The sequence below is a fragment of the Tupaia chinensis genome, unplaced genomic scaffold (assembly GCF_000334495.1).
Source record: "Tupaia chinensis unplaced genomic scaffold, TupChi_1.0 Scaffold000527_1, whole genome shotgun sequence".
NCBI classification, from domain to species: Eukaryota; Metazoa; Chordata; class Mammalia; order Scandentia; family Tupaiidae; genus Tupaia; species Tupaia belangeri.
The window spans coordinates 3,455,297-3,471,449 of NW_006160040.1; the positions used below are offsets into that span (position 1 = coordinate 3,455,297).

Consider the following 16,153-nt stretch of genomic DNA (forward strand, 5'->3'; position numbering starts at 1 on the left):
AATGGCAGTCTCTCAAATACAGGAAAAATTCACTTCAAGCTGCATTTCTCAAACTGAGATGGAAGAATAGGAAGTGGAGAATTTCAAACAAATTACGGCATCTTCCAAGTGGGCCTCTGCAGAGGATGCCATGTGTCTCCTCAGCATGCGCTTCTAACAGGAAAGGACCTTAAATCCCACCTGCCCTGCCATCTCAGTTTCCCAACACCTACCCTGTTAGCCAAAGCACTCCTCATCAGTCATCTGCCATTACCTCTCCTCCTGTGTCTTTTTTTTTTTTAACTTTAATCTAGAGTGATAACCCACAATTCAAGTCAATGGTCAGCTATTTCTTTTTTGTGAATTTTATTTATTCATTCATTGATTTTAATTTGACCTGTGAGAGACACAAGAGAGTGAGCTGGAAAGTGAGAAAGCAAGCCACCAAGTCTGGGACTCAAAAGGTCGAATGCTATGAAAAAGACTATGAAGGCAAGGCAACTTAAAGCACAAGGATGTTAAGTCCCACGAGAACCTTAAACACCATATACCCCAAAGTAAAAATGCACTGAACTGAAAATGCCTCCAGAAATAATAGGTACATAGCATATTACTCAAGATCACAAAGCTAGCCAGAGACTTTAATTGTCAGATGTTAATACAAATCCCTAAAGAAAAGTTGGCAGAAGAAAATTCTACCATTCTAACACTCAAATAAGAATCACTAATACCATTTCAGTGTGATTCCTTTTTAGTCCTCTTTAGAATATCTGGGGAGGGGAAGAGAGGGGAATTGGCAAGGATGAGGGTACGAAGTCAGGAGAGGGACATCTCTGTGAATAGGAAGCTCCAGCAACTGATTTCCAGGAGCAGTGAGCTTCCCTCAATTACAGGGCTGCAGGGCTGCTCAATTTTAAGGCCCTGGGGGCACTGTCACAGCATAGATGACACCTGGTGCTTTTCCCCACACCACAGCGGCCTAAGGGACAGCTTCTTAAAGAGAAAGAGAACGAGAGGACATACAGAAGTCCATGTAAGGGGAGTGCTCCACAATGCACAGTGTACAACTTGGGAGCATTCAACACAGAAAGCTGCAGCCTGTGTTAAGCTCACATCTGCCAGCCAGCCACAGGGGTGCAGCAGTAGTGCAATGCTCTGGGAAGCTGAAGCCATATGGGATGGCCCCAGGTTCGTGCGGCAAGGTCTCCTTGTGCACAAACAGCACACATACAAGTACCCATGATACTACTGAGAGCTGACTGAGGTTGGGAGTATGATCTCAGCATGAAGAACCCTGAGATGAGATACTTGTGCATGTGAGGGCAGGTGTGTGTCTCTCCCTTTCTCATGGGATAAACTTTTTTTAAAAATCATATTAGCTATTATCTTTAATTTGTTAACTTCTAAACTTTCCCCCACATTTAGGAATTCACTGTAAATATCACTCAATGATACTAGTAACCAAATGAATAAAGACAATGTACCTACCATCCTGTAGTTAGACATAAAAATTGTTTCTAACTTTTGGTATTATGGATCTTTTGGTCCTACAAGTATTTGTAACACTATCTCCTTAGAAATACAGTCCCAGAACTGGAATTACTACCTTTAAGAATTTTAACATTTTTATAGCTCCTTCCTAAAATAAGGAATAAGACTATACAATCTCTTCTGTAATTTGCTTGTATGACTCCGCCATTCTTTTTCCTTCTCTTTTCATGAGAAAAAAAGAGGTTGTCAAGGCTGGTAGGTGGTGTGACGGTTAAAGCGCTGGACTCCCACATGGCTGACCACCGTTTGAGCCCTCAACTTGGCAGCTTGCTTTCTCACTGTCTCTCTCTGATCAAATTTTTAAATAATAGTAAATAAAATTAAATAATTATTTAAAATAATTTTAAAAAGTTGTCTGTTTTTGTTTTTTTGACAGGGTCTCACCATGTCATAATCCTTCTGTCCTAGCCTCCTAGTTGGCTAGGGCTACAGACATGCACCTGAGACCAGCAGATGGCGTAATGGTTACATCACTAGACTTCCACCTAGTCAACTGTGGTTCAGTCCCAGACCTGGAGGCTTAAAACTCATGCCGGGTGCATGTGCATGCATGCCCAAGATCCCAAAAGGAGAATGGAGGAGAAGGGATTGCAGCGTGGCCATACCCCCAGGGGGTGATTTCTAGCTTTCTGTCTCTCTCACTCTCTGGGGTGAGTGCATGCACCCTATAGCAAAAATCTCTTAAAAAAAGACATGCACCAGTACATTCAACTAATGTGTTTTGACAGCTGAACTCAGGCCTCCCATGTAACCTCAGCCTCTGAGTAGCATCTTAGCAATGCACACCATCGTGCTTCAGTAGCCAATATTACAGCCAATTCTGACTCCTCCATACTCAAGGTCTTGAGGGCAGAGATAATATCTTATCCATAAATGATCACCCCTCCTCTTTCCAGTTGCCTAGAATACAGCAGGCACTATACAAATACTGTTGAGAATAATTAACTCCTTTTTTCAAAATATTTATTATTATTATTATGACTATTTTTCACATGAGTTTTGCCAGAGAAGGACAGAGAGAGAAAGAGAGAAAGAGAGAGAAAGCCGCCAGGTCCGAGACTCAAACCATGGTCGGCCATGTGGGAATTCCAGTACCTTAACCACCATGCCACCTGCTGGCCCAATTAACTCCTTTATTTAATAAATATTTGGTGAGAATCTACTATGGACTCAGTATACAAGAGAAAACAAAACAAAAACCCTGCTCTCACAGAAGAAATACACTGTAGTGGAAGAAATAGTGATAAGCAAAATAAGTATATATTAGAACATTTAACATGCTTAAAGGAAAAAAACTTAAGTAGAGAAATTGAGACCATGAGGGTAGGGTAGGAGAGTAAAACAAAACATTATAACTTTAAATAGGGCACCTGGCTCAGCTGCTGTGGCCCAGAGGCACTGTAGTGCCCTGCAAGGCTGGAGGCCACATGGTCGACTGCAGGTTCAGATCCCTTGGCTGGCCTGCAAACATACCAGAGTTACACAAGAAGTCACCTGGCTTCCTGAGGAGCTGGAGGGCTAGGGCAAGGAAGTTGCCACACGACAAGACCCTATTGACAGTGCTTTTTTTCTCGCTTCACCCCAATCCTGTGCATGCACGACTCTATCATTTTCTCTATTGTTTTCATGGGGAGGAGGGTGCTGAAGGACGGCATCACTGAGAAGACAACATCTAAGCAGAGCCAACAGAGAGGACGGAAGAAGGTACTGTGGTTACCCTGAAGAAACATATTCCAGGCAAAAGGGACAGCAACGGTAAGGGTTCCAGGAAAGAGTATGCCTTACTGTGCTCTAGGAACACCAAAAAAGCCAGGATGGTTGGAAAGGACAAAGCAATGTGATCAAAGAGATCATGAGTGACTTGCCTATAAAACCTGAGCTTCTATTTCAATAGAGATGGAGAGCCTTAAAGAATTCTGAGCTTCGCTGGCTCGTAGCCTAATGGTTAAGGGAATTAAATCCCAAATGGTCAACTGAGATTTGAATCCCACCCAAACAGTTTGAAAAACACAATGGGCACGTGTGTGCCCCAAATCCCAACAGGGTGAAGAGATGGAGAAGGGATTCCACTGTAATTACGCCCTACTGGGAGTGCCTTCCCACCACCCTCTACCCCATCTCTCAGGTAAGCACACGTGCCCTCTAGCAATCAGAAAACAAAAAGCCAACAGGATAGACTTCTGAGTAGAAGAGTAACACAAGCTAACTTCTGTTCTAAAAGATTCTATTCCTTTAATATTCTGAGAACAGACTAAGCCAAGCAAGAGTAGGAACAAGGAAACCAGTTAAGAGGCTAGATAATCTAGACAGTAAACTAGGATGTGGTGGAGTGATGAGAAATGGTCAGACTGAATATAATGTAAGGGCCAAGCCAAGAAAACAAGCTTGCTAACAGTCTGGAAGCAGGGTCTAAGACAAAGAGATGAGTCAAGAATAACCCCAAGACTTCTTGCCAGAATGGCTGAAAAGGCAGTTGTGTTCAATTGAGATACAGACTATGGGTCAAAAGGATGAAGAAAGGAGAGACAGAAATTCTATCAGCTTTGCACATATTAAGATGTCTATTAGATATCCAAATGGGAATTTGGAATGGCAATTATAAGTATATATATATATACACACAAATTTGGAGTTTGAGGGAAAAGATCCATACTAAAAATAGAAATTTGGGGTGCTCATCATATAGATAACATTTAAAATCATTAAACTGAGTAAGATCACCAGAGGAATAGATATAGATGAAAACGTCAACTCAACAAAAAGATGATAAACAACTCAACTTAAAAATGGGTAAATGATCTGGGAACCAGCAGTTAGCGTAATGGCTATGTCGCTGGATTCCCACGTAGTCGACCGCGGTTCGCATCCCGGACCCGGTGGCTTAAAACTCACGCCGGGCGCGTGTGCATGCATGCCCAAGATCCCGAGAGGAGAATGGAGGAGAAGGGATTGTGGTGTGACCATCCCCCCTGGGGGGTGATTTCTCGCTTTCTGTCTCTATGTCTCTGTCTGTCTGTCTGGCGAGCGCACGCGCCTTATAGCAAAAATCTCTCCAAAAAAAAAAGGGTAAATGATCTGAACAGACATTTCTCCAAATATACGCAAGTGACCAATAAGCATAAGAACATATACTCAGCATCATTAAGGAAATTCAACTCAGAACCCAAGTGAGATACCACTTATAGCTTACTAGACGTTATAATCTTCTTCTTAAAAAAATTATTTATTATCATTTTTAATTTGACCAAAAAGAGACAGAGAGAAAGGGAATGTGAGAAAGAAGCCACCAGTTCCAGGACACAAATTGTGGTCAGCCACATGGGAGTCCAGCACCTTAACCACCATGCTACCTGCCAGCCATATGCTATAATCTCTTTTTTAAAAAAGAAAGAGAAGAGCCCAGCCTGGTGACACATTCCTTAGCACCTCAGCCTACTGGACTGCAGTTCTGTAACTGGGTTTGGGATCCAAACCCATGGATGGCCTTCTGTATGTGAGCAGAATGAGGAGATTGCTGTATTAAGACCCTGCCAAGGGTCCTTTCTCTCTCTCTCTCTCTCTCGCTCTCTTTCTCTCTCCATTGTGTGTATATGCATACACTCTATCATTATAAAAAAAAATGAAAAAGAAAAAAATAACAAGTGTTAGGGAGAAATGGCAGAAATGGAAACCCTCATACGTTAACAGGAATGTAAAACAGTATAGCCACTGTGAAAAAGCTTGGCAGTTCCTCAAAAAGCCAAGCAGAATCCCTGTATGACAGGCAATTTCCCTCCTAGGAATATAGTCAACAAAAGAATTGACAATAAGGACTCAAACTGATACTTGTATACCAATGCTGACTGCAGTACTATTCACAATAGCCAAAAGATAGAAATAGCCACGTGTTCATCAACAGACAAATAGATACTATGTAGTATATCATATAATGGAGTACTATTTGGCCATAAAAAGAATGAAGTTCTGATACATGCTACAACATTAACAAGTCTTGAACCACTATGCTAAATGAGACAAAGCAGATAGAAGGAAAAATATTATTCAACTCTAAGTCTGTGTAATAAGCTCATTTATACAGACGAAAAATAAATCAGAGGTTTCTAAAGGTTTAGAGGAAAGAATGAGGTGACAAAAACATTATGGAAATGAAATAGTGGTGATGGTTACACAACTTTGTAAATGTAATTAACATCACTGAGTTGTGTGTTTTCATATTATATGTATTTTATTACAATCAAAATTTTTGTCATCATTGTTGCTATTGTTTCTGCCTTAAGGCACGTGTTCTCTCAGAGATAGACAGTGAGAGGAAAAGTGAGAAATTACCCTCTGGAGGGATGGCCATGCTGCAATCCTCTCTTCTCGATTCTCCTCCTGGGATTTTAGGCATGTACACACATGCCCAGTGAGCTTTTTTAGCTGCCAGGTACAGGACTGGAACCACAGTCAGCCCTGTGGGACTTCAGTACCTTACCCATCACATCACCTGCTGGTCCCTACAATCAAAACTTTAAAATAAAAAGGTTCTACCTCCGTATGTCTCTGACACTCCTATTGCTATCACCAGTGTTCAAGCTCACATCATTCTGTTTGTTTGCTTTTTACCCACTTCTCTTGCACTTTTTTCACTGTGTTCTGGATATAATAATGTGTGTATTTGTCTAATCATCTCAACCCACCCAGGTTACACCTCTTAGCAAAACAGGAGTGTTTAGGTTGGTTTATTGGTTTTTTCCTTTAATTGCCTAGAGACATATACACTTTGCAGGAGACTGACCAAGCGAGAGAAAGAGAGAAGCCCCAACAATGGATACGGTGACACCACAATCCATTTCCCTCCATCCCTCCAGCCCGTCTGCATTTTGAGCACACACACAGAAGTGCCTAGCATGTTTTCCAAGCCACGGAGCCAGGATTTGAACTGCATTTGGCCATCTGGGATCCAGCTCCTGGGGCACTACTCTTAACTACCATGCTATGGGACTGGCCTGTAACTGTTCGTATCACCTCATCTTTGTCTCATTTGCCGTACCTACTACAATCAAACGGGAATGCTCATGGAATCTACATAAGAAATATTCCTTTCTCCATACTGAACATCTTTTCCAAAAAATGAATGGCAGTGCCTTTTAATAAATGAAGATTTCAGGAGGCCACTGGTGTGCACTGGACTCTTCTACTAGGCCCGACACAACAGAACTTTAGTAGAAAGTCACTCACACTGAAGTCCCACGTCACCAAGCTAAAAGTTGTTTATCTGACCTGAGAAACCAGGAGAGTGGGAGACAGTACTCACATCCCCCACCAATCCAGTGTCCATCCCCAAACAATCCAGTGTCCCGCTTTAACCTTTAAAAGGAAAGTGACTTTGAAACAACTAATGCGCTTGTGTTTTCTGTTTCTGCTTCCTTAGCCCCTTTCCGTCTATAAACCGGCTTTCTCTGCTCAGATTGTGAAAAGTGGTTCAATTTTACAGAATGAAATGTCCAATTCTAGAATTTCAAAAAAGCCAATTAAGCTCTTCAAACTAAATTTGTTGTCACTTTTGGTAACACTCTCAAAGTAACAATGTGATGGTAAAATAGTGTAAGGACTATTGTCATCAATAAAGTCTGATAACAACAGGAAACATTTTTAAAAGGAAGTCGGAGCACAACACAGTATATGTGAATAACCAGTATGATTAAGGGGAAAACATCTGAGAAGAGGAAAATAAGCTTGTCTTTGTTTTCCAGGTTCTCCCAAGATCAAGCAGGTATGCAAATTCTCCCAAGGTCAAGCAGGTATACAATATGACCTTTAAATAAAAGCAACTTTACATAACGGAATTACTAATCTGATGTTTGTCACATCTATCAAGCCTACAGGTTGTGTTGTAATGCCTACTGCCAAGTTCCAGCTGGTTTCCCGTGTGTATATGTCTGATACAACACTCTATCAGACTAGAACCCAGAGGAAAGGACTTTATAAACTGCTCAAACTTTTCTCAGATCTCTAATATCCCTTCAAAATGTAAACTCTTAGAGACCAGCAGTTGATGTAATGGCTATGTCACTGGATTCCCATGTAGTCGACAGCAGTCCGAGTCCCAGACCCGGTGGCTTAAACTCACGCCGAGCACATATGCTTGCGTGCCCAAGATCCCAAGAGGAGGAGAAGGGATTGCGATGTGGCCATCCCCCCTGGGGAGTGATTTCTCCCTTTCTGTCTTTCTCTGTCTTCCTGGCGAACACATGCACCCTATAGCAAAAACCTCTCCAAAAAAAAGAAAAAAAACGTAAATTCTTACAAGGACTATATGCCCTAGAAATGAACATTCATAAGATATATTCCTGTGACTACAGGCTGATAACAACTAGTATTTTCTCTGCTGTTAAAAAGGTCAACAAAGGGACCAGGAGATGGCATAATGGTTATGTTACTGGATTCCCACATGGCTGACTGGGGTTTGAGTCCCAGACTTGGAGGCTTAAAACTCATGCTAGTCATGTGTGCATGCATGTCCAAAATCCGGAGAAGAGAATGGAGGAGAAAGGACTGTGGTGTGGTCATAATGGTGATTTCTTGCTTTTTGTCTCTCTATCTCTCCGGCGAGCACATGTACCCTCTAGCAAAAATCTAAATAAATAAATAAATAAATAAATAAATAAGTTTCAGGCCCAGCCACTGTGGTGCAGCAGTAATGCAAATGCCCTGTAAAACTGGAAGCCATATTCCCCACTGCAGGCAGAGATCCTGAGGCTGGCATGAAAACACACCAGACAAATGCACTATCTATATTTTACAAAGAAGTATACTGAAACACATAGGAATTAAATAACTTACCTAACATCAGTTAATAAGTGGCAGTGGCTGGTTTCAAAAGCAGGCAGTTTTGAAAAAGTAAGGTAAAAAAGTAAGGCCAAATAAGAAAAGAAAGGTCAATCCCCAAAAATAAGGTCAAGGAGTCAAAACCAAACAAAAACCTGGGGAAGTTAATGATATGCTTTGTCTGATTTCAAAAGACCTATACTCTTTAACCGATAAAAAGAGTAAAAGCATGCTTTTGATTATCTGAAACTCTAATAATTATAAACAGTTATTTTCTCCTGTGAAATATACTAATGAGAACCTGATGATAAACAATGACCCTTATACTGTATATTAAATAGTAGTAAACAAAATTAAGCACTTCAGAATAAAGGTCAGATTGAAGTTTCGTATAAATATTAAGGATATGGGACCAGCAGTTAGCGTAATGGCTATGTCGCTGGATTCCCACGTAGTCAACCGTGGTTCGCGTCCCGGACCCGGTGGCTTAAAACCCATGCCAGGCGCGTGTGCGTGCGTGCCCAAGATCCCAAGAGGAGAATGGAGGAGAAGGGATTGTGGCGTGGCCATCCCCTCTGGGAGGTGATTTCTCGCTTTCTGTCTCTCTGTCTCTCTCTGTCTGTCTGGCGAGCGCACGCGCCCTATAATGAAAAATCTCTCAAAAAAAAAAAAAAATATTAAGGATATGAGGACCAGCAGATGGCCTAATGGTTATGTCACTGGACTTCCACATACTCTACCGCAGTTAGAGTCCTGGGCCCAGCAGCTTGTGTGTGTGCATGCCCAAAATCCAGAGAGGAGAACGGAGGAGAAGTAGTAAGGCCATCACCCTGGGGAGTGATTTTACTTTCTGTCTCTCTATCTCTCCAGTGAGCGCACATGCCTTATAGCAAAAATCTAAAAAAAATGTGAAGTAAGATATTTACATTCTAAAAACACTCGGTATGACAATGTTTGAAAGTCACCAAGAAAGCACTAAGTGGACAGTGCACGACAGGTCACAGTACAGTATTGTGAGCAATACCAAAGCTGGGTGATGCTAAGGTAACTGTTAGGGTTTGAAAGTGCTCCCTGAAGACTCAAGGGTTGAAATTTGGTTGCCACAGGGAGGGGCTGGACAGTGGCCCAACAGTTAAACTCAAGGCTCTGCAAAGCTGACCCACACAGGAAGGTTCCAGGTTCATGTCCAAAGATCTCCCTGAGCATGGTGGCCCCATGACTGGATACTCTTGGGTTTATAAGGACAAAGACATGCCAAGTTCTCGCCATGTGATGCCCTGCTCCACTCGGGAACCCCACCAAAAAGACCCTCACCAGATTCAGTCCCTTGACATTGGACCTCCAAACTGTGAACTAAATAAACCTCTATTTGTATAAATCAACAAGTTTCAGGGATTCAGTTATTATACAATAAAAAATGGACTAGAACAGTAAATATGTGCAAGTATTCAAAATGTCAAGGCTATCCAAAATATAAACAGCTATATTCACAGCACATGTTAAATACTTGGACAGATGTTTGTAGATGACTATGATAAATTTTGACAAAATGTTTGGCTTTCAACTACCAGAACTTTATAACACTATAAGTGCTTCTTAGATCTGTGAAACAAAAAGGCTAAGACACTGCTTTTTTTTTGTTTAGCAAAAAGTACATACAAAACAAATACACAACCTCCAAAAATGAAGAAAACTCCAGTAAAAGACCATTTTACTAAGGAAGTTCTCCTCTAAACAGTATTTCTCAAACAGAGCTACAATTTAGAATCATAAGGACCTCTTAAAATACCAAAATACATAGCACCCACTCTAAGCCAATTAAATCATAACATCTGAGAATGGGTATAGGTGTTTTCATAAGCTCACCCAAGTGATTCTAATATGTGGCCAGGGTAGAGAATACTGACTTTTAGCTGAGAAGCCAAGATTCCCTTGCTGTAAGGAAATCTAAATAAATACTCCATGCTATCACTTCATGCAGAGCTTTTATCCTTAACACTTTCAAAAACTTCTCAGCCAACTAGCAAATACCCAAGAGAGTTTAAGACAAGTAAGACCCTTCAACTACTAAAAAGGGTATAAATTATAATTACACTTAACCAACAAATACGACAAAAATCAAGGCAAAAGGGTTTCATTAATGATGTTTTAGCAGGGACCAGCAGATGGCGTTATAGCTACATTGCTGGACTCCCACATAGTCTACTGCTGTTTGAGTTCTAGACCTGGTGGCTTAAAGCTCATGCCAGGTGCCTGTGTGTGCATGCCTAGAATCCAGAGAAGAGAATGAAGGAGAAAGAATTGTGGCCATCCCCGGGGGGAGGGTGAAGTCTCACTTTCTGTCTCTCTTTCTCTGGTGAGTGCACGCACCCCATAGCAAAAAAATTTCTCCTAAAAATAATATTTAGCTAAGAGGGTAAATTCAATTAACATGTCAAGTTTCTCAACGATCAAGCTATTTCTATTTTTCAAACCCTAGATGTTACAATCTGTGAAATGGCGCCATACTTTTCTTACAATTTCTCAAGAGCCCAATAATTCCAAGAGCTACACAAAAACAACTGTCAACTTTGAAACTGAAATTCCCAACCGTCATTTAAAAAAATAATAATAAGGATTATTTAAACCGAACTTCAAGGATTCTAACTGTTGGGACCAGCAGATGGCATAATGGTTATGTCACTAGACTCCCATGTAGTAGACCGTGGTTCAAGTCCCAGACCCGGTGGCTTAAACTCACGCTGAGTATGTGTGTCCAAGATCTCAAGAGGAGAATGGAGGAGATGGGATTGCGGTGTAGCCATCCCCCCGAGCGGTCTCGCTTTCTGTCTCTCTGTCCCTCTCTGTCTTTCTGATGAGTGCGTGTGCCCTATAGCAAAAACCTCTCAAAAACAAAAAAAGAAAGAAAGAAAAGGATTATAATTGTCAGCAAAGCTAATCTTTTCATGCTTGCAAGCAGATTATTGCTGAAAAATCAAGACAGTCAGAACTCGGGACCAGTAGAGGACATAATGGTTGCATTACTGGACTCCCGCATAGTTGACCGTGGCTCAAGTCCTAGACCTGGCAACTTCACACCTCGCACGTGTGCGTGCGTGCCCAAGATCCCAAAAGGAGAATGGAGGAGAAGGGATTGTGGCATGGCCAACCCCTGGGGAGGGGTTGATTTCTCACTTTCTGTCTCTCTCCAGTGAGCACATGCGCCCTAGCAAAAATCTCTTTAAAAAAAAAAAAAAAAAAAAAAAAACTGTCAGAACTCTGAAACTCAAACTCATGACTACAATTTTTTATTTAGCTACTAAAGTTTCACAGTAAAACTAAACAAATTAAGTTTAAAAGCAAGTATTAAAATATGCTGTTGGGAGCCAGACAGTGATGCAGTGGGAAAGTGTGGTGCTCTGTGAGGCAATGCCACATGGGATGTCCCAGGTTCAAGTCCAGACACCTCCCTGAGTACATTAAGCAAGCATGTGCCCGTGATTTATGGCCGGCTGCAGGCTGGGGGTGGGTGGTAGCAAGGAGACCCTGTGGGGTGGGTGGGCATACATGTGAGTGTCTGTATCTTGTTTGTGGAATGAATGAATGAGGTATGCTGTTCTATTTTCAAATAAACTAGTATAGATCTGTGTCTTTTATCCAATACCCTCGAGGTCAAATGTGCTTCAGAATTTTTCAGACTTTAGGAAGATAACAGTGTTTATACCTAACATGCCCTAGAGGTGCAAAAACACCACCAATAACCAAATAAATTTATGTTTCAATAGCAAAACATGACTGTTTCGTAAGAAGAATAAATACAGATTATTAAGTAGCCTCCCATCAGTACAAATAAGCAAATTACTTCACTGCAAAATATGAAAAAACTTTTTTTCTCTTTTTTTAAATTTGCCAGAAAGCACATTTACTTCTTTTTTTTTTTTTTTTTTGGAGAGGTTTTTTTGCTATAGGGCGCGTGTGCTCGCCAGACAGACAGAGAGAGACATAGAGACAGAAAGCAAGAAATCACCCCACAGGGGGGATGGCCACGCCACAATCCCTTCTCCTCCATTCTCCTCACGGGATCTTGGGCACGCACGCACACGCACCCGGCGTGAGTTTTAAGCCACTGGGTCCGGGACACGAACCGCGGTCAACTATGTGGGAGTCCAGCGACATAGCCATTACGCTAACTGCTGGTTCCCGCACATTTACTTAGTGTGGGAGGGGGAGGGAGAAAATACCCAATGCAGCATGGCCACACAGCAATCCCTTCCCCAAATGTTGGTAATACTCAAAATCTACTATTTTTAACGATACCATAAATAATTCATTAGGCACTGGCAGTTCCATCAGCTTTAAGAATATTACCTTGGGGACCAGCAGATGGCATAATGGTTACGTTGTTAGACTCTCAGGTAGTTGACCGCAGTTGGAGTCCTGGGCCTGGTGACTTAAACTCACACCAGGCATGTGCGCATGCATGCTCAAGATCCCAAGAGGAGAATGGAGAAGGAATTGCGGCCTGGCCATCCCTCCTGGGGGGCGATTTCTCGCTGTCTCTCTGTCTCTTTCTCTGTCTTTCTGGTGAGCATACACACACCCTATAGCAAAAAGCTTCTCCCTCCCCCCCCCAAAAAAAAAGAATATTACCTACCGTATGTACTAGTAGAGTTCCATTTCTCTGGATTCTGGGCATGCACATATGTACCTGGTGCACTTTTCAAGCCACCGAGTCAGAGTCCAATAGCAAGATCAGCCATCTGGGATCCAGCTCCCATAGCCACCAGGCCATATGGTGACCCAAAACTATTTTTTTTTAATTTATATACTTTTTGTCTTATAAAAGGAGACACAGAGAGAGAGAGAGAGAGGGCCTTCACTCTACAATCCCAACTCCAGGCTCAGCAAGCAAGGAGCATAGAAACCCACACAATCAAGCCTATACAGAGACCTTGAGACAGGAACCCAGGAACTTCCCATTCGGTCTCAACATCACTGAGCACTGAATTACTTCTAACACCACGTCAGCTGGCCCCTGAAAACACTGTTTTGGAGCTCTGAATGAACGAGTAATTCAAGATTTCTCTTTGACATTCAAGATATTGCAATTGGGCTACAGAAAAAAAAGTCACTGTGATTTAAAAAGAAATTCTTTTTTTAAAAGAATTATTTTATTTAACTTTATTAATTTATTTACTTATTTATCTTTATGTGGCCACAGAGGGACAGAGAGAGAGAGAGAGAGAAAGTGAGAAAGCAAGCCGCCAAGTCTAGGACCAAAACTGCAGTCAGTCATGAGGGAGTTCAGTGCTCTTTAAACCACCATGCCACCTGCCAGCCCCCCAAAGACACCCTTTCAATACCACTTTAATTCTAAAGAAACAAGTCATGGGGTAAGGCCATGAAAGTCCAAGTGATACTCTACAATTCTCATCGTGATTAGAACAGCATTTAAGTGTCCACCATAATTTTCAGAACACAACTTTGGGCAAGACCAAACATAACATGTGCGCTGACTAAGGCAAGTCTGAAGCACAGTGCCAGATGTAAAAACAGGCAAATCGACACCCACAGTTCACCTACCTTTCTATCTAATAATACGGGAACAACACAGAGTTTGAAGCTAAGTAGACAATGTTCTAATTCCAGCTCAGCTACACAGGAAAACTACTTATCTGCTCTTACCTCCAGTTGCATCTGTAAGATGGGGATAATAATAGTACCTACCTCCTTACATTTTGAAATGGATTACATAAAATAACACTTGAAGTCTATGACTTACAGTGATTATTAATTTCTTCCACCTCAACTGTTAACACTTTTCCAAATACCACCTATATGCTAAGGGGCTTAGGTATGACTTATCTATGACATAAGTTACCAGATAAATTTTATGATACAAAACCCTCAGTGAAAATACAACTTTAAAATTTCAAAAATCCAGTGTAGATTATTAAAATGACAGTTTCTACAATCTGTGCAGCTTTTCAAAAACACATTCTAACCAAAGCTACCAATACAACCTACTGTGCACACAAATAAGTGATAAATGAAAATAAAAAAATACTATACTGAAAAGTGGACAGGTGGGAGATCCTTTTAATAACTCAAAATATGGGCAAGCAAGTGGCATGGTGGTTGGGGCGCTGGACTCCCCACATGACTGACTGTAGTTCGAGTCCGGACCTGGCGGCTTGCTTTCTCACTTTCACTCTCCCAGAGAGAGAGAAAGAGATGCCTCTACCAAATTAAAAAAAAAAAATGATGATGATAAATAAAATTAAATAGTTCTTTTTAAAAAACTCATAATGCAATTACCAGATAAATGGCCTTCATTTTCCAGATAAGACAAGTCATAGCAACATGAAGACTTTCACCACTTACACACAACCACTGTCCAAAGAACCCACACAATTTAAATGCACTTAGGAAAAGAAAGCACAACAGTTCAAGTTTCATTAACTACCCATGGAGGGAGAAATCTATTAAGCCTATAAAATTTGAGCTGAATTTTGTACTTCAGAGATTTTTAAGTTTATTATCAAATATTCAAAAAGATGGAATCCTTTGATACTATTTATTCTAAACTCAATTTATTTCCATTTCTTTCAACTCAAGAATTTGACAAGGTACTGACCCTGTAAAAGCCTAACAGTGCTGAGCTGACTCAATGCCTCCCTGTCAGTGATTTCCCCAAAGTACAGTGTATAACCTGGACCTCCACCACACCCAACTTCAGGGAAGATATTTAAGCAAGTTTAGCATACCTCTTGTGAAATAGAACGTTTTCCCCAAATGCTGGTAATACTCAAAATCTACTATTTTTAACGACACCATAAATAACCCGTTAGGCACTAGCAGTTCTATCAGCTTTAAGAATATTACCTGCCATATGTCCTAGTAAAGTGCAACAAACGGAATGCAAATATTACCCAAGCACAAAACAAAATACCTAAAGAATCTGTATTATTCAGTGTTCTAATCCGATGCTATTTACTGTGAAGATATGGAACTGAAGGTAAATGAACCAGCTACCTCTCAACTACCTACAAGATTAATTAAACAAGACTTACTACTTCCTACTTGCAATTCATAAACAGGAAACTCCAAAGGAAAGGAAATAGAGAAAAGCCTATTTTTGCTAAGAAGGATAACGGCACTGCTTCCAACCCCCACAGTGTGAGTGAACAAATGAAAAAGCAACGCGAGGAAGTGACAGGGGTGGGCGGCTGGTGAGCTCAGCTGCGGTCCTAAAGATGCCACCCAGTTCAGAAGATGCGCCCAAACATCTCTAACAGCTGCAACAAGGGGATGGGGGGAAGCAGGACCCTGACTTTCAAAGGGGGGTGGCCAGAGCTCCCCCTACATGTTTCCTCCTTTGCTTAACTCTGTTCTCACCCAATTCTCATCCTCCCCAACCCATCCCGCTCCCACCATAAAGAAAAATGCCCAATAAAAGCAGAGGCAGAGAAGACAAAGAGGCAGGAGGAGGCTGGCTGCAAGGAGAGATCAGAACAATGGGAGAGTGCGAAGCGAAACTCCCAAGGAGGACAATGAAGGGGGTGAAGCGACACTGAGGGAAAGGGTCTGAGCAGCCGCCGGCGGGACTTACCGGCGTTCTGGTCTCGGGGCCAGAGGTAGTAGGTGGCCGGGATCACGATGAGCCCCACGAAGGAGGTGAGGAAGTAGAAGAAGGTGTTCCCACTGTCATCGTACTGGAACTGCTGCCCTGCCATGGCACGCCCTCCTCCTCGCTCTTTGCCGCCGTCGCCACGACCCCGCTCTGCGCTCCGGCTCCCAACGCCCCGGCCCGGAGTGGCGTATCTCGGACGCC

At 41.9% G+C, this 16,153-nt stretch overlaps 1 protein-coding gene across 1 annotated transcript in view; it reads right to left on the minus strand.

Moving 5' to 3' along the window:
• The window catches only part of SEC63 (SEC63 protein translocation regulator), an 81,171-nt gene extending 65,024 nt beyond the window's left edge, over window positions 1–16,147 (minus strand). The window contains exon 1 of the mRNA XM_006156959.3: window positions 15,932–16,147. Within this exon, the coding sequence (XP_006157021.1) occupies window positions 15,932–16,055 (124 nt within the window). The 5' untranslated portion in view covers window positions 16,056–16,147. The remainder of the gene's footprint in view (window positions 1–15,931) is intronic.
• Between the last annotated feature and the right edge of the window lie 6 nt (window positions 16,148–16,153).